At 42.6% G+C, this 18,334-nt stretch overlaps 1 protein-coding gene across 5 annotated transcripts in view; it reads right to left on the reverse strand.

Annotated features, from left to right (window-relative positions):
* LOC138622421 (calcium/calmodulin-dependent protein kinase type II subunit beta) overlaps nt 1-17,756 on the reverse strand; it is a 37,486-nt gene extending 19,730 nt beyond the window's left edge. For 3 of the 5 annotated variants that reach the window (XM_069701244.1, XM_069701235.1, XM_069701218.1), the window contains exons 1-10: nt 17,436-17,754; nt 13,833-13,927; nt 12,505-12,564; nt 11,970-12,024; nt 11,169-11,234; nt 7,109-7,181; nt 3,109-3,211; nt 1,797-1,880; nt 1,617-1,711; nt 1,297-1,419 (exon numbers count right to left, since the gene is read on the reverse strand). In XM_069701244.1, coding sequence (XP_069557345.1) covers nt 1,297-1,419; nt 1,617-1,711; nt 1,797-1,880; nt 3,109-3,211; nt 7,109-7,181; nt 11,169-11,234; nt 11,970-12,024; nt 12,505-12,564; nt 13,833-13,927; nt 17,436-17,497 — 816 coding nt within the window. In that variant the 5' untranslated portion in view covers nt 17,498-17,754. Of the gene's footprint in view, nt 1-1,296; nt 1,420-1,616; nt 1,712-1,796; nt 1,881-3,108; nt 3,212-7,108; nt 7,182-8,037; nt 8,111-11,168; nt 11,235-11,969; nt 12,025-12,504; nt 12,565-13,832; nt 13,928-17,435 lie in introns of all 5 variants that reach the window. The other 2 variants (XM_069701253.1, XM_069701226.1) reach the window with 1 other exon arrangement.
* Between the last annotated feature and the right edge of the window lie 578 nt (nt 17,757-18,334).

Genomic DNA, 18,334 nt, shown 5'->3' on the forward strand with positions numbered 1-18,334 from the left:
TTAACTTTGAGAGATGTTTCCGAAAAGCCCCGTAATTGAAGACAGTCTGAAATTATTGCAGATTAATAGGTGACTCTTCAAAATCTATGCAAGCTGCAAAATATTACATGTTTTTAATGTTTTTGTTTTATTTAGACTGCTAAACTTGATGTTCTTTTTTTTTGGGGGGGGGATTTTTGATGTAAAATGGATGTTAAAAGTTTGCTTCAGAAAATTAAGAAACAAAGCTTTGGGCTGAGAGTGTTGATATCTTTAAACACAAACCTAAAACATGGCTTTTTAATTAGTGGCTTGTCAGTCACTTGTGGAGCTCTAACCTGTACAAAAGATGCAAAACAAACCGAGTTTGATTGATAGAGCGAAACACACACACACGCACAAATTAACATAACAGTTAATCTGCCAGTTTCTGCTGCCCTCCACTCCGTCTTCTCGTTTAATGTATTCATTCCCGATGGCATATTTTCAGGTTCCGTATCTTTTCTTTAATTTTTGATTAAGCTGCAGACTGAATGTTGTTTGCTAAATGCAGTTATTTCGCCGGTTTAATACAGAAATGATGCTAAATAATGTTCAAAATAGATGCCGTGCATTTTCAGGAGAATTACAGATACCATCAATTCTTTATTTCAGCTTTGATACAATTTTAAGAGCCTCAAGCTGCAGCTCATTAACTAAAATCGAGTTTGATTGACAGCTGCTCTGAATAAAGCAGTCATATATGCACCTGCAGGAATCTGTTCAGGAATTTTACATAAGAACGTTAAACGACTGCTCTTATAATTAACCATCCTGTAAAAACATCTTAATTGATTATAGGAAAAAAAAAAAAAAGGTCCTGGTTGATGGCGAACAACTTTCTTTTTAAAATGATTCTATATAAATAACGTTTTTATGATCATAAATGTCAAGAAAAAAGTGCTTTCCACTTTCGAAAACAACAAACCTCCTCAGATAAACTCTTAACTGCACATATCCGGGCATCCCGTGTGGGTTTTTAAGCGGATATTTTTACAGATGAAGTGCTGATGTGAGCGCTTATCTCCGAGATGGGCTCCTCTTTTGCCCTTCCGCGGGACAAATCTTTGAAGATAAGCTGACCCGGTATGACGGCACATGTCGCAGATTGCATGTTTGGAAACAGATGGCGCCGATATTTGGCCGCTTCGAGCAGATGTTCTCAAACTTTGGCTGTTGGGAGGATTTACGCATCACAAATTGTCGGGTAGTGAAACCAGGAAGCCGTGAAATGTTTGTTTCCTGTCCGCGATAGCAGGGTGTCTGTGCTACACTTACGCAGACCCATGGGTGCTTCAGAGCCTCCTGGGCTGTGATTCTCTTGGCTGGGTTGATCGTCAGCATCTGGTTGATCAGATTTTTCGCCTCCGGAGTCACCGTGTCCCACTCTGGGGAGGGAAACTGAAGCACGCACACACACACACACACACACACACACACACACACACACACACACACACACACACACACACACACACACACACACACACACACACACACACACACACACACACGCACACCGACGCATGCAAATGAAATAAAAAGACAAACAACACAATTTAAGGTGGGAGAGACACGGAGACGAGAGGCAGGCTCACATCGTACGCTCCGGCTTTGATCTGCTGGTAGAGTTTGTGCTGGTCCTCGTCCCAGAACGGAGGGTAGCCGACCAACAGGATGTAGAGGATCACACCTGCACGCCCCAAACACAACCTTTGTCTGAGTGTCGGACGGGACAGCGGTGGAGAAAACGGCGAGAAAACGGACGAAGAGCTCACCGCACGCCCAGATGTCCACGGGTTTACCGTACGCCTCCTTCCTCAGCACCTCTGGGGACAAGTAGCCGGGAGTCCCTGCAAAACCTGCACGATAAAAAACAGACCAGCACGAATCAGGGTTCCGGTTCTGGAAACTAAAGAGTGTTTTTTTTAATGACAAAAAAGGTCTTTCAAAGGGTTGTGTGGTCCTACGTTTTAGACGGTCTGTTGTTTTGGTGACGGAAAAAGATTTCGTGACCGGATTCGTCGACTGCGCACGAGTTTTAATGCTGAAATTATGACTGACAATTTAGTCAGTTAGTTATTTAAGATAATCGAGGCTCACCTCACTCTCTGCTCTGATTTACGTTTGTGATGGAGCCTCTTAAAAGAGCACATCCATTAATGGAATCAAAATGGGAAGCTTAAAACATAAAATACATCATGTTGCAGATGATATAGTTGTATTTTCTCAAGAATTAGCTGTCTCAAAGCCCGGCTTGTTAAACTTAATGGGGAAATATCTGGAATTTAATTCCTCGGGGTCTAACCTGGTGTCACAGCTAGAGGTGGAAAATACAAAGGCCCATTGTTATGCTGTATATCTACATTATGCATCTGTAGCCATATGGAAAAATTGCAGCTGAAATGTCAAGATCAAACTGCACATTTTAGAGTGGCCTTTTATTTTGACAAATCTGTTTCTTGTTATATCCAGATCGTATCCGGATGATTTTTGAAAGTCTGGACAGTAAAAAAAAAAATCTTAAAAAAATAAATAAATCTGTGTTTTAAAAAGTGATTCCAGTCATATTTCTACAGATGCGTCTAATGCTGCGTTAAAATGTGGTCGTATTTTATCGTGTACGGAGAAGAGTCCACATGATCGGCGCCCTCTTGTGGTATTCACGACGTCGGAACTTGAAATTTTCTATTAGCCTCGAGTTGACGAGTTGTGAGGTGTTTGCTGACGTTTACAAAAAGGTCAGAGGTCGTGGAAGTTCATGTTTGGTTGGATGTTGAGCTAATATATTGTAATTGTAGTCATGTAGAGTTTGTCTTCGCAACTTAGACAACAGTCTACGTCTGAGGAAAATGTTGATCTTCCCAACGGCCTCATCTTTTCCCCTCTGCATCTTTCCTTCCTTCATTAGCTTGCTAAATTGTTAGCCTGTGGGGCTTCTAGACACCGTCCATGCGCAACGGCGTTTTTTAACGACTTAACCACTTGAACACCGAGCGTACGGCGCAGGTGATTTCCCATGTTTTTGTTGAGTGTACACGTGAACCTTGCAGTATGTGCACGTTGTGTTGTTGTGTGTGCTTGACTCACCAAACCAAGCCTGCTGTTCTCCTTGAACCTCGATGGCCAGTCCAAAGTCGGCCAGCTTCACGGCCGCGTTCTTACACTTGCTGGCCAGCAGCAGGTTCTCCGGCTGCAACACCAACACAGACGACGTCAGTGTGTTCAGGGGAGTGTCATCAGTTGTCTTCTAACACCTGTTACGATGCAAAACTTCCTGGGAGGTTTTCTTTTTGTCTTTGTGGTGGATTTTTTTGCCTGTTTGTGGTCATTATCTACTTCTGTAATGCACTTGTTTGCCTCTTTGCAATCGTTTTGCGTCTCTTTCAGATCATTTTTTTGGATCTTTGTGATTATTTTGTTTCTCTTTGAGGTCATCTTTTGTCTTCGTGGTAGTTTTTTTGCTTATTTGTGGTCATTTTGCATTTCTTTATTGCAGTTTTTTGCCTCATTGTGGTCATTTTGTGTGTTTGAGACAATTTTTTTGTATCTTTGTAGTCATTTCTTTGGGATTGTTTTGTCTCTCTTCGTGGTCATTTTTTTGTATCTTTGTGGTTGTTTTTGCCTTTTTTTTACCTGTCTTTGGTCGTTAGATGTCTTTTTATGGTCTTTTTGATGTCTTCAAGGTCATTTTTAGTCTTACTCTTAAGTTAGTTATGGATTACTTATCAGTAATCCATCCATAATACTAACAACCAAATTACCTTCCAACCTTCCAGTATTCACGAGTTCAAAGGAAAAGAAAAGAAAGTGAGGCAGACCATTGAGATCCAACCAGTTAAACCCGCATCAGAAGGCCAAGAATATTTTCGGATGCAGCACACACACACACATTATGATATCCAATACCACACACACACACACACACACACACACACACACACACACACACACACACACACACACACACACACACACACACACACACACACACACACACACACACACACACACACACACACACACACACACACACACACTCAGCGGCTGAGACGGACAGATGGGACTTAAAATGCATATCAGCCTTTTTCGCCATTTGTTTACTTGAGGACGGCCAAACACAGCTTGTCTGTTTGCAACAGTCGTGTCTTTGCCACTCAGACGCTGATTTAACAGCAATCTGACAAACTGAACACACACATGGGGGACGACGGCCCTCCGATGGATCACCGGTCGATGCTGACGGTGATCGATCCGCGCCATGAGCATGAAATCTTTCCCCAGCAGCGGTGCACAAACAGCTGCTCCAGATGCAGGACGGTCGTCGGGACACCCTCTGCTGGCTGATCCAAAAACTCAGAGGACGTCCGGTTTACAGTAATTACAGGAGGAGAATTACACTGCAGGGGCAGCTATTAATCAAAAATCAAAGAGTTCATGTCACTTCGGGACTTTTATAACTCCAAAAAAGAAAACACTATGCATTTAAAGTTAGTAGTTTGACATTTTGGGAAACGCACTAATTCCCTTTCTGTCACACAAATATATGAAGTTCATACCAGTTTTATGTCTGAGATTTTTTTTTTTAAGTCAACAGTTTGAAAGATTAAATCAAAATTATGACAAAAAATTACAAAAACAATTAGGTTAAAAGTCAAAGTTATTAGATCAAAAATTGTATAAAAATAAGAAAACAGCTATAAAGTTGAATTTGTGACTTACACTTGAGAACTGTAATAGTAGATAGACAGATTAAAATAATTATAAACTCCTGTATGAAGTCATATTTTTGGCTGACTTAATCATTAACATTATTAGATAGAGAATTATGAGAAAACAAATTCTAAATATATTTGTAGTATTTCAAAAATATCAGATAAAAGCTGGCTGATAAAATTCCAAAGAAATGTTGTTTTGTTTTATGTATAAAAAAGCTGGAACTAGAAAATGTTTGGCTTTCTTTTTTTTTTTTAAGAAATAAAACTGATTTGTCTTCAATCTGTTAAACTAACAGATTAATCGGCGACATTTTGCCTCATTGTTTCTGACGTCAAGTTGCTTTAAGAAACGAGAGAGAAAAAGGAAAACAAGGATATATTTAACAGGAGAATGAGAGAATTACGATGTGTTTATGGTCCATTTTGATGCTCTTTCCTGTATTAAACTCCCGTCGTCTCTCTGGACGTATAGAACATGACATTTACTGAGACCCGCTGAGGGTTTAAACTTCGATCCTCGAGATATAAAGGGGTCACTCTCCTCCTGTTTTTCAGCCCGTGTCTTTTAGATGTTTTTCATGAACATTTAATGAGAAAGCAACGGCATCTCAGGGCCTTTATAAACGTAATACACCTCCACGAGGGAAATCACCACACCACGAACTCTGACCTCTCCCATCTGGTCTCCTCTGTGTGGAAAACCTTTAACACCAGTCTGCAGGTAATTGTACAGTAATTGTGGAGTTCCCCAAAAAGTCCCACTGCACTAATATCAGCGGAACCGAGGCCAGCACCTAAAACAACAAAACCACTTTAAAGTGTCCTCATACAGGATATCTACGAATAAATCGATTCTAATTATGCGTTTTAGTGTTTTCTGTTCGTACATTCAGCCAATCAGAAGTCATTTGGTCCAATCAGCATGTCTGTCTTTAATTTACTCATTTACATGTTTTTTTTTGTTTTTTTCCATCTGTAGGAGTTCATTTTGTATTTAATTTACCAAAGTTTAGATTTACACTTATTTCATTTTAATGTGGAGCAGCTGAGTGGACTTTAAGAGAAAAGTTTTATTTTGAAAATGCCATGTCAGCTGCACCTGTGACCACGCCTACAACGGATGTCATCGTGTACCGACTTCTACATCACTGCAGCATCTCGCGCTTACGGTTAAAGTTCAATTACAAATTTGTGGAAAACATCAAATCTAGTCATACATGCACAGAACATGCACAAGACATGACCTTCATGCATATGCTGATAAATCAGGCCCACAGACGTGCACAGACATGCTGGCTTTTAAATATTTTTGCGGGACTTACCAGACGTCAAACTCTAGTACAACAGTTAGACAGAACACACGACTACGGATAAAACAGAAAGTAGCGCGTTCACATACTGATCTACTTTTGAGTTTTTTAAGTCGTCTTGTACTTTTTGATTCCCAACCAAATATTTTGACTCCAAACCGAAACTTTTTCATTCCCAACCAAAAGTTTTTGAACCCCCATCAGAATTTTTTGACGAGCAATCAAAAGTTTTTGACACGCAACCAAAAATTTTGTCACTTGGAACCAAAAGCTGTTGAATCATAACCACACATTTTTGAATTGCAAGCAAAAGTTTTCGACTCACAAGCAAAACATTTTGACTCGCAAACGAAACTTTTTGACTTGTAACCAGAAGCTTTTGATTTGCAACCGAAAGTTTTTGACCAGCAACAAAAAGTTTTTTAATTGCAACCAAAACTTTTTGACTTTCTACCAGAAATTTTTGACTCTCAACCAAACTTTCTGACTCGCTGCCAAAGGGTTTTGACTCTCCATCAAAACTTTTTGATTTACAACCAAAACTTTTTGACTCGAAACACAGGTGTTTTACTCAAAACACAATTTTTTTTTACTCAGAACCAGACGTTTTTGACTTGCAACCAAAGAGCTCTGAACTCGAAACTTTCATTGTGGCACAATAAAGAGACTTCATTAGCAAAATGTTTAACTCTGTCACCAAAACCCACAAAACTGTAACGGATAATTTTAATTCTCAGTTCATATATTTTTACTAACAAAATTCAGTTTTCATTGCAGTGTGAACATTTTTGTCTCGGAACTTTCCTTTATGTTGCATTAAAAAAAACAAAAAAGAAAACTTCATAATGTAAAAACTTGTATAATTTTTAGATAATGTTTTGGAGCTGTAATTCAGTGTGAAGACTGAAGACGATGTATTGTTTCCCTTCATGGACTCTCCTTCGCCTGACCTAAATGTAGAACAGGATGTTTTACAACTAAACACCTACACACACACACACACACACACACACACACACACACACACACACACACACACACACACCCCTGCAGGTGACTCACCTTGAGGTCTCTGTGTACCACCCCCATCTGATGGCAGTGGAGCACCGCCTCCAGGATCTGCTGGATGCAATGACTGCATGCAAACAGCAGGGGGAGCAGGTTAGTCCGAACACACTCAAGCCCCCCCCAACTGTCACATTCATGCAGGGGCAGCAGCACACAATGCCGTCACACACGCGCACATGTTTTCAGTTTAGAAATGATTGCCCTGCACACTCACCACACATTTACGCGCGCACGCACACACACACACACACACACACACACAAAGTGTGAAGAGCGAACCTGTCTGTGAACTAAGGATGGAGAAGGTGTGCAGTGTGCTATTTTCTGTTTCTCACAAACATTAGTCAGGCAGTGTAGGAGTGAGCTGCAGCTCCGTGTGGGAGGCGCTGTGTCTAACCTGCACATTCTCCTGTGTAAGTTATTCAGAAAACAGACGCCTTTGAGGAAAAAAAAGATTCTGAAGTCGACGCTCGCTGCTCCGCCGTTACTCCACTGACCTCCACTCACTCTCTTTCTCTCTCTCTCCCGCTCACTCTTTGTCATTCTTGCTCACTCACTCTTTTTTTTTTTACTTCTTCCAGGAGTGTGGTGATGCTCCTGTCTGCTCACAGGACCCACAGGAAATCACAATTCTGGTTCAGACCGTTTTAAAATAGTGCAACAAGAGGCCCAAAAGCAAAAAAGAAACAACCTGAAGACGGGCATACCTCGTGGGGAGAGACAGACAGACAGACGGACGGACGGACGAACGGACGGACAGACATAAAGACAGACGGACGGACGCACGGACAGCAGGCACAGGCAAGTAGTTTGAAATCACAGGCAAAAAAAAAAAAAAAAATCATAAAAAAAACCCCACAAGCATGTTAAAAAGGCAACCCTGTTGCAGAGGGCGCCGGGCGATGAGAAACACACACACACACCTTGAGGTCCCTGTGCACTATGTCATGTTGGTGGGTGTAAGACACACTGTCTAGAATCTGATGGATACAGTGACTGTGGAGACAAAATGACAAGGTGAGGAGCAGATAAACGGAGGACGGGGAGGACAGAGGCGGTAATACAGAGAGAAGTACGGGGGAACATCGGATGGGAGGTAAAGTGAGAGAAGTTAACAGACATATTCCCTGACTTTGTTTCTAACTCGACACAAACAAGAGGTTTGGTTTTATTTGCCCAGATTTCGAGTATTCGGTCCGTGAGATTTAAAGTTGGCGAACTGGCAGCAGGTCGACACGAGGTGAATTCATATACATATTTTTTATGGTTTAATCCACAGACTGTATATAAACGTGGACGTAGCTTCCGGGTCTGAAAACTGAGGCCGATGCAGAGGTGCCTTAAGCTGCAATACCACCGAGGGCCACTAGAGGTCGGCTCCAAAAAGCCTCCGGCTCCGTAGACTCCCATTCAACTTCTCTCATGAAATTCTCAGTCAATAACATTTTTCCAGAAGTTTTCTGTACGTCATTGAGTAATTCCACTCTTTCAGATTAGTGTACTACCAGTGTACTTCCACCTACGGCGGAAACCTGACTGCACCACAAGCCTGTCAATCAAACAGGCACGCCCCCAAACATTTCATGCTGAAATCTTTAGATGATCTGCCAAAAAACTAATAAGAAGGAGTGACTTTACCAAATGACTCCATAATGACGTGTGTAAAAAAATTTACTGACTACAGGAGAAGTTGAATGGGAGTCTACGGAGCCAGCCCCTAGTGGCCTTCAGTGGTATTGCACTTTAAAACACTGGTCCGCGTCTTTTTTCAGATCGGGAAGCTACGGCCATTTTCATCAACAGTCTATGAAAGACTCTACAGTCATGCTAGCAGCTTTGAGCTAAATGCTAACAACAACTAGCTAACACAATGAAAGCTAACTCATGTTTGGCAGCTTCAATATTTACCATCTATGTTCACCGTATTAGCATGATTATCTTTTATAATTAGCATTAAATGCAGATGAAGCTAATGGAAATTACAGTTTTTCAGATGTTTGACTGAGACCAAATAGTGGACCTGATGATGGCGCTAGAAGACAAGATCACCAAGTTGATCGTAAATTTTTAATTTCATGGCAATCCATCCAATAGGGGTTCAGATGTTTCTCCAGATGTACCAACAGAGTCATGAGGATTCATCCTCTGGGGACCATGATTTAAAAAAAACTTTTAGTGGAAAGATTTAGTACAGAGTTGCAACAAAAATTGGAGAGACAGATAGAGCATCTCAAAACCTGGACACAAAAAACCAAAATGATTCATATGGGCGGACACCACAAGAGGTTTAAGTGAAAATAAAAAATATATATGTTTTTTGTCATTTGGGTGAACTGAGAGCGTGACAGGGTGGAGAAAGAAAGAAAGAAAGAAAGAAAGAAAGAAAGAAAGAAAGAAAGAAAGAAAGAAAGAAAGAAAGAAAGAAAGAAAGAAAGAAAGAAAGAAAGAAAGAAAGAAAGAAAGAAAGAAATCGAGTGATTCTTTGTACAGATGGAGTTCAGAGAGGAGACTGTCAGTGAGATACTGTTGGACAGAACTCAAGCCATGCAAGTCACACACCCACACACACAGTGACACACACACACACACACACACACACACACACACACACACACACACACACACACACACACACACACACACACACACACACACACACACAGAAACACATGTGATTTATGCAAAGAGAACGAAGAAGAATGAAGACTGATGAGCGGGAATGGGAAGTAAAGTTAAAGATCAGCGAGGGATAACGTCTCATTTGAACTGATAATCAATCAAACACCAATTTTATCTTTTTTTTTTAACCTCAAATCTGCTTTAACTGACTAAAATATATCATTTTTAAACAAGCTTAGCATTTTTACAGCAATAATTGGTACAGGCAAGTTTATTTAACCGCTTTCTGCAGCTGTGTGAACGCCGCCGTGTGAAATATGTTCTCCATTAAATGAATGCAGACATTAAAATAAATGGCAATTAGCAAGCTACAAATATGTAAAATTAGAAGTTTATAGGCAGCACTGTTGTTTTGTAATAAATACAAATATCCTCCAAACTTTAAATATTATATATTACAAATATAATACTAGCACAACAGAGACTTGACTTGCAAACACATGCAATGAAAGTATTCATTGTGCAAAAATGTACACTAACTTTTACCACTTTATACCTCTTCATATCGTGCTTTCTTTAAACCGTGACAAGCTGGACTTCTTCACGCTATTTGTGCGAACAAAAAAGAGTTTATTTAAACTCATTTTTTGCGTGAGTTGCATTTGAAGTCTCATCAAAGGTCTGCGTGGAGCCACAAAACAATAAAACCAGCCTCTCGCTTAAGATCCGGGTGACTAAAGACCTCGTTTTGTTTCGCCGTGACAAAATGCAGCGTGAAAATAAAGGGGTAATTCATTGCCCCTGAATAGCACAACAGGTGGGGCGATGACCAAAAAAAATAAATAAATAAATAAAAATGGCCAGAGGCAGGACGAGCACCGAGAGATGAGACAATAAAAAATAAAAAAAAAAGCCCTGTGTCTTTATGCTTCGTCCTTTTTTAACGCGCCCGTCCCCTTCCTTTCTCCTCTCTCGCCTCCACAAACCCGCCTCCACACTCAGATTGATTTAAGACTTCCTCCTGTGAGGTGGGGAGGAGGGGGGGGGCAGGGGGTGGTTTACGGCGTGGGCGTGTGTGCATTTCGCACATTTTGTTTTGTGTATGTTTCCATCTGTCTGCGAATTCTGTCTCGGGAGGAGAGCTGCTGCTCCACCTCTGTTTGTAAATTCAGCTCACAGAAAATGTGTGCAGAGGTTTTATCCATCAGCGCTGAGCTGCAGCCTGCAACGCCAAAATAAAAAGGAAACGAAAAGGGGAAAGAAAAAGAACCAACGTGTCAGATTTTTGTCTTTTTGTGCTAATGAGAGGGAAACCGAACTCTGCTGGAGGACCGCAGAGGCTGGAGGACTGACACACATGGAGGGGAAGATGAGGAAGGAGGATGGTCAGAGAGGGCGGGAGGAGGTGGGAGGGGGGGGAGGGGGGGGGCTTTACCTGGCATCTGCTTCACTGTAGTACTCTCTCGCCACGATGTCCTCGAACAGCTCCCCTCCTGTCACCCTGGGAAACGTAAAGATGGAGGTTCAAACGCCAAAGTTATGTACGTTTTAGTATTTTCTTTATCCAGGCAACACGCAGACACACACACACACACACACACACACACACACACACACACACACACACACACACACACACACACACACACACACACACACACACACACACACACACACACACACACACACACACACACACACACACACACACACACACACACACACACACACACACACACACACACACACACACACACACACACACACACACAGAGACAGGAGGGGGATGTCCTCATTAGGGGGAAACCCCGGCTGCAGGATTCACTCAGCCTGGGTTGCCATGGAGACTGGCTCCAGTGCGGGGGAGTGTTAACTGTATATACATGTATGAGTGTGGAGCCGCAAAGAGGGGAGGGTAGATGGTGTGTGTGTGTGGGGGTGGGGGGGTGCAGTTATGTAATGGGGGGGACTGCCTTGGAAGCGAGGAGGGAGATGATGAAGAGCAGAAAGGGATGAAGAGATGCGGCTGTGAAGAAAGGGGAGTAAGGAGAAAAAAGTAAGGAGGAGACAGACGCAGCGAGGAACATAGGAAAGGAGAGGAAAATGAAGCACCTACAGAGAGGAGGGAGAAAGAGGAGGAGGAGGAGGAGGAGGAAGAGGGGGGCAGGGCATTACAGCATGGCAGAGAAAAAGAAGAAGAGGGAAGTAGAAGGAGGAAGAGCAGGAGGAAACTCACAGGTCAAAGAGAAGGTAGTGGAAACCTTCCTCGGAGATACTGTCATGGAGACGGACTGAAAGAGAGTCATCAAAATAATTAGATCTCTTTTTATTCATCCGACCAGTCAAAGGCCTTCATCGTCTGTTCCGCTATACACATCGTTAACCCTTCGTTTATCGAGCACACCTACACACCGCAGGTCTGTCAGCACTTATACAACATTAAACAGACCCCAAACATACCGCTTTTTGAGGCCCGATAATTGATAAATGACGGGATTATTTTCAAATGGACCGCCAGAAAACTAATGAAAGGTGTGACTTTAGCTAAACAACACCGATATGACTTGTTTTTGACGAGAGAAGTCGAATGGGAGTCTATGGGACCGGAGGTTTTTTTTGGAGCCAACCTCTAGTGGCACCCGGTGGTATTGCAGTTTAAAGAACTTCTACATTAGTTTCATTTTTCAGACTTGGAAACTACGAACACTTTTATAAACAGTCTGTGGCTCAAACTTTTGATTTCAAAGAGGAAACAATTAAAAGAGTCTCACCGATGTTGGAGTGTTTGAGCAATCTGCAGATTCTGGCTTCTCTCTCCAGTTTCTGATGGTCTGCAACGATGAGTCGGACAGACAGGTGAGAGAGGAAGAGGTGGGCGTGGTCACAGTGAATGTAAACAGGTACAAAAAAAACAACAACACAAGGATAATTCAGCTGCTTGAGTTATTTTTTTTGGCAGATGTTTTTAAAAAAGTTTTTAAAAAAAAACAGTTTTTAGTTCAAACAGTTTGAGGTGGTGACTCTTCTCAAGGTGATCGACAAGGACACACAAGACTGTCTTGTTTGTACACACACACACACACACACACACACACACACACACACACACACACACACACACACACACACACACACACACACACACACACACACACAGACACAGATAACAGCCTGAAGGTTACATTCGTCCCAGATGCCCATTTAACCATTTTTTACTGGAAAGGAAAGAAAAGGAAACGAGAGGAGAGGAGAGGAGAGGAGAGGAAAGAGAGGAGAGGAAAGTAGGAAGGAAACAAGATGAGAGGAAAGTAGGAAGGAAACAACATGAGAGGAAACGAGGGAGGAAAGGATAAAGAAAGGAGAGGAAACAAAAGGCAACAAGTAGACACGTGGAAATAAGTCAAAGAGGAAACAAACAGGAGAACCAAGAGAAAATAAGATGAGGAGGTGAGGAAAGGAGACAAGGAAGACGAGAAGGGAAGGAAAAAAAAAAAAAAAAGAGGTAACGAGGAGAAGAGGAGGAGATCAGAGGAGCTCCGGGTGAGTCGAGGGTCCTGCCGAGACGAGGTGACTTCTACTTTTATCTGACGTGCGTGTCAGTCATGAAAAAAAAAAGATATCTGAAGGCTCCGGCCCTCAAAGAGGCGCCGGCAGGGCCGATGCTAACGCAGTCCCACCTATCAGCTCGTCTCTGTGCAGTAATAACACCACTGTTGCTATTTTTAGGGGCTTTCTGAGGCGTTTGTGCATTTTCATTTTTTTTTTGATCGGTATTATATCGGGAGAACGGTGACGGTGACATCGTGTCTAAAATAGCACTTTTTTTTTTCTTTTGTTTTTTAACTTCTTTACATGTTCTGTGTCTGGATTTTTCTCCTGTTCGAGTCATCTGTTCAGGAAATTGTTGATTTTTTTTTTTCCCGAATCTGCCATCTGACGTTCGCACACTGGAATCAAACGGGCGCTAAAATATACTAATGTGAGCCTTTCAGATCCGGGACATCGCACACACGCACACGCGTGACGATGAGACGCGTGTTCCCGGAAACACAGATGTTAACAGTGTGGCATATCTGACGACACATCTCCTTTCGCTCACCTCTGGCCGAGAGCTTTTTGGTGTTGATGATTTTGGCGGCGTACTCTTGGCCCGTGCAGAGTTTGACACAGCGGCGCACCACTGAAAAGGCCCCCCTGGGAAACAAAAAGACAAGGGAACAGGAGAATCAGACGGGTCAGCGGCCCGCTGAAAGCTGCGTCAGCATCAAAAGGCGGCATCTCAGCTATCAGACTGACCTCGTGTCGTCCTCGTCTCTGCCTTTAGATCTGCACGCCTCGTCTGACACTTCATATTCTGATACCATCTGCGAGGCGTCTGATCGGCGACAAAATTCATTCTGCGGCCAAATCCGGTGTTGTGTCGTAAGTCCGCTTCCCCTTACCTCGTCTCTAACGGTAACCTTATCTGAGATGCTTAACCCGACCTTTCTCCGCCCTTGTAAGGCCTAAACCCAACTGCAGCTGCAGGAAACATGAGGCCAACAGGTTCCCCAACCTTAACGATATGTTTTTCTTCCACCCAATCTGAAACTGCGTGTTTTTTTTTTCTTCCTCCCGAATCTTAATTACGAGTCATTTTTAACGCTGACCACAAACGGCTAAATACAGAACTTCCTGCCGATACATTGCCCGCATTTCTCCAGCTTGCGCTTTACTATATTTTCGCGAGACCCGTTGCCGCTCGCCGACAGTGTGTTCTCCCCAAAAGTACAATCAATGCAACAACAGCGCCCTCTGTGGTCACTACGGCGTAAAACTAGATTTTTGTTTTTCTTTTCTCTTAATAAATTCTTCTTTTGTCTATTAACTTGAATAACCCGGCGGGCGTGAGTGGCATCAAAACGGGCAAGAAAAGCAGCGTTTCGAAGGTTTCGCGCTCGGACCGCGTGGCGTTCTGGAGTTTTTTTGGGGGCCACGTTTGCTCATCAAAATCCAGCAGAGACCAACAGAAATAACCACCTCTGTCACTTCTCGGAGCTAATTTTATCTCGCCTCAGCATTGTTACGCAATGAAACACTCTCGCTCTCCTCAGAGCCCCCCCCCTCGCCTCTCACAAGCTCTCCAACATGCATACATTATGAGGAGACGAGGTGAGTAAGCACGACACTCGCTGACATCCCGCCGCATGGTTGGAAAGAGGCAGCAGAGCTTTTAACGCGACGGGTTATCTGCGGGGCAGGTGGGAGTCGCGAGGAGGCCGTCGATCGGGCTCCAAAACCTGGATTAGTTCAGCTCGCGGTGTAACTCTACTGTAATCTCCTGCTGTCGCCCCTCTATTCTTATGAGCAAAAGAGTAATGAACAAAACAGTCAGGTAAGTCGAATTAGCCGAACAAAAGCCCAAACATAGTTTGGGAAAAACTTCTGAAAGTGAAAATATAACAGTAAAATCAGGACAATCTTCACGACGACTCACCACGTGTGGTTGAAATTTTCACAAAAAGCTAATGAGAGGGCCGATTAATAAGATTATTCATCACTTTCTGTGCTACGGTTTGTTTATACGTGAATAAAGCTGCTTTTTTTTTTCTTTTTTTTTTTTTACCAAAACAGAAGTCTGTACCTAACAAAAGCAGCTCTCACAACTATTGGCATCTTTCAAGCTACAAATATGTGAAATTAGAAGTTTACGGGTTCTATTGTTGTTTTGTAATTGATAAATATATCTTACAGAAGCAGTCGCATGTTAGCAGATCGCTGATGGGAGAATTGATCTTCTGATTTTTGACGTGATCGAGCAGCAGTTGTGGCTAGCCAGCAGAAATAATAATTAAGTGAAGTACCTCAGAACTGTACTTAATTAAAATACTACTAAATGTACGTGTTTACGATTGATATTTGCAGTCCTACATGAATGTCCACTAGAGGGCAGTGTCTTTTTGGGATGCCTAGCGTTGCCTTGGCGTGAGAAAACCCTCTTCAACAGGTTCACAAACTTTAACGACATTTTTTTCCAACGACGTGGTATTTTTTATTTATTTGAATCCTATTTACGTGTTTTTTTCCACCCTAAAACTATCCAAGTTTTTTCTTGAACCTTAACTACGTGGTTTTATTTCTGGAATCCTAATTACGTGTTTTTTCTCACACCTTATCTACATTTTTTTTTTTTTTCCCCTAACCACTGTTTTTTCTGCATGTTTTTGTTGTTCTAAACCACATGATTTCTGACGCCTGGCAACGCAAAGCCGTGATACTGTCTCACTGCCCTCTTGTGGACTGGCAGCTGTATTACATACTTTGCTGTGGCACTGGCTAACATGAATTCCTAAAACTTAGCTCAAAATTCAGCAATATTGATCTCAAAACTTGGATGTGTTGAGTACTTTTACTTGGAATACTTTAAGTACACTTTTTTGTGTAATGAAAAGTATTCTTACAGTGTGGTAAAAATACTTTTTTGTAAATTTTGCCCATTTTTTTGCACAACATGTATTTCCTGTATGTCCGTCCTTAAAAAGTCACCCTTTAGAATTTCATCCATTTAAAAGTTTTTTTTAGGGAGTTTTTCTTTATTAAAATCTGAGGACGGGAGATTAAAACATATAAAAATAGATTTAATTCGTCTTTACATCTGCATCACACAAACAGGGAAATGACAACACAAGCAAAAACAGCAATAAGGCTGTGTGTTATCAGCGAGGGCAGCTGCTGCTGTACTCCAGCATGTCTATTGTCTTTAACTTATCACTTCCCACACACACACACACACACATACATACAAGGCTGGATTTCTTTGTGATTTCAGTTTTTAAAACTAAAACCATCCACAGTACTTTTTTTTTTCTTTTCTTTTTTTTTTTTTAATTCTCCAGGGCTGGCTGTGGAATAAATGTTCCTGTGAGGCAAACATTGCAGAGAGATCCTCTCTACCCACGCACAACCTGACAGAGACATCGAGTCCACTTTGCATCTACCCACTGTGGCACCCGAAGCCTCTTCAGTCTCTCTCAAATTGTCTGCATCCTATTATAGGGGCCACACATGCCTGAATCTCTCTCTATATATATATATTTTTTTTTTTTAATTTTAAATCACGGGACACACCTCGTTAGATTTTTACAGCAGATGAAAAGAGCAGCGGCGGCGTTATTTCTCTGACTTCTCTGCTAAAGCTGTGTGCCACTGTGATTAAAGCCAGCTGATAATGAAGGGTGAGCTTAATTCCAACATCAGCTTTTCACTGATATTAGGCCGGTTTGTTCCTCATTAGCCTTTGGGGCAGATGAGGAACAAGAGGAGGAGGAGGAGGAGGAGGAGGAAGAGGAGGAGGAAGAGGAGGAGGGGATGCCCAGAAGTGCCCCTGGGCTCATGCAATCCCATCTTCATGCAGAATCCAACTATATCTGCTGACTGTCACATCAGTTCGGCTCCTGCATTTAAAAAGAAGTGCACGGAGAGGATTTGGAGGTTTGAGGTTTGCTCCCAGAGCCAGCGTGCGTTTTTTTGTTTTGAAGGGATGGAGCTGCATCCACCACGGCAGATGTGCAGACCTCCGTCCATCCCCATCTCATGCTCCACAGGACAGGGTCAGACTGCATGCAGAGTGGTGGTGGTGGTGGTGGTGGTGGTGGGGGGGGGGTGTACAGCGCGAGGGGGGGGGGGGGGGTGCAGATAAATGAATGTAAAGAGCGAGACTTACTTGCCAAGCTCCTCGTACAGCTGGTATTCATCTGTAAAACGCGTGCAAGTAGTCGTTGCCATGATGTTTCCTCCTCTGGAACCTGGCGCGCGCGGGTGCTGAGTCCGGAATGCGCGGTGCGTCTGCGGCTGCGGACTTGGAAGGGGAGGGGGTTGAGGGGCGAGAGGGGGGCGGGGGGGGAACCTCTGGGCTCAAGTCTCCGCCCACCTCAGACCTCCGGACGGCTGAGTGGCTCAGCTGCAGCGCGGCGCGGCACGGCACGGCACGGCACGGTCCCCGGCTCGGACGGCAAGTGTGGGCTCTCCGTGCTCTGCCAGACGGGGAAGACGGACTCTTTAAATACCACGCGAGATGGTAATGTGAGCTCACCACATGACGTACTCCTCCTCCGGAGAGGGAGAGGGAGAGAGAGAGAGAGAGAGAGAGAGAGAGAGAGAGAGAGAGAGAGAGAGAATAATAAAAAAGAAATAAAGAAAAAGTGAAATCAAAGGCTGAGAGCGCGCTGATTGAAAAGTGCGGAGGAAGAGCTGGATCTGATTACACATTATTATAAATCATCAAATGAAATTACTGCACTTATAACTCGGTGAGAGGATGAATCTATTTATAAGCTTCAGAGGAAACCCTCAGTCAGTCATAAAATGTGGATTATTATCATATTTCTGTAAGCAATATCAACATATAAAAGAAACAATAAAGATTGGCCCACTTAAAAAAAAAACATAGCCAATAATAAGGTCATAAAATTAAATAAATACACGGTTAAATCAGACGTTTCCAACCATTTTGATTTGATTTGAACTCTAAACGTCTTTACCTAGTTGAATGTTTCATTAAATACCATAAACTGTTTGTCAAACTGGTTATTAGGGCATTAATAGTTTCAAAATGTTGTTTAA

This window comes from Brachyistius frenatus, unplaced genomic scaffold (assembly GCF_029030835.1).
Source record: "Brachyistius frenatus isolate BFR_SWC_R1_liver_20210118 unplaced genomic scaffold, ASM2903083v1 Contig_3, whole genome shotgun sequence".
Lineage (NCBI taxonomy): Eukaryota > Metazoa > Chordata > Actinopteri > Embiotocidae > Brachyistius > Brachyistius frenatus.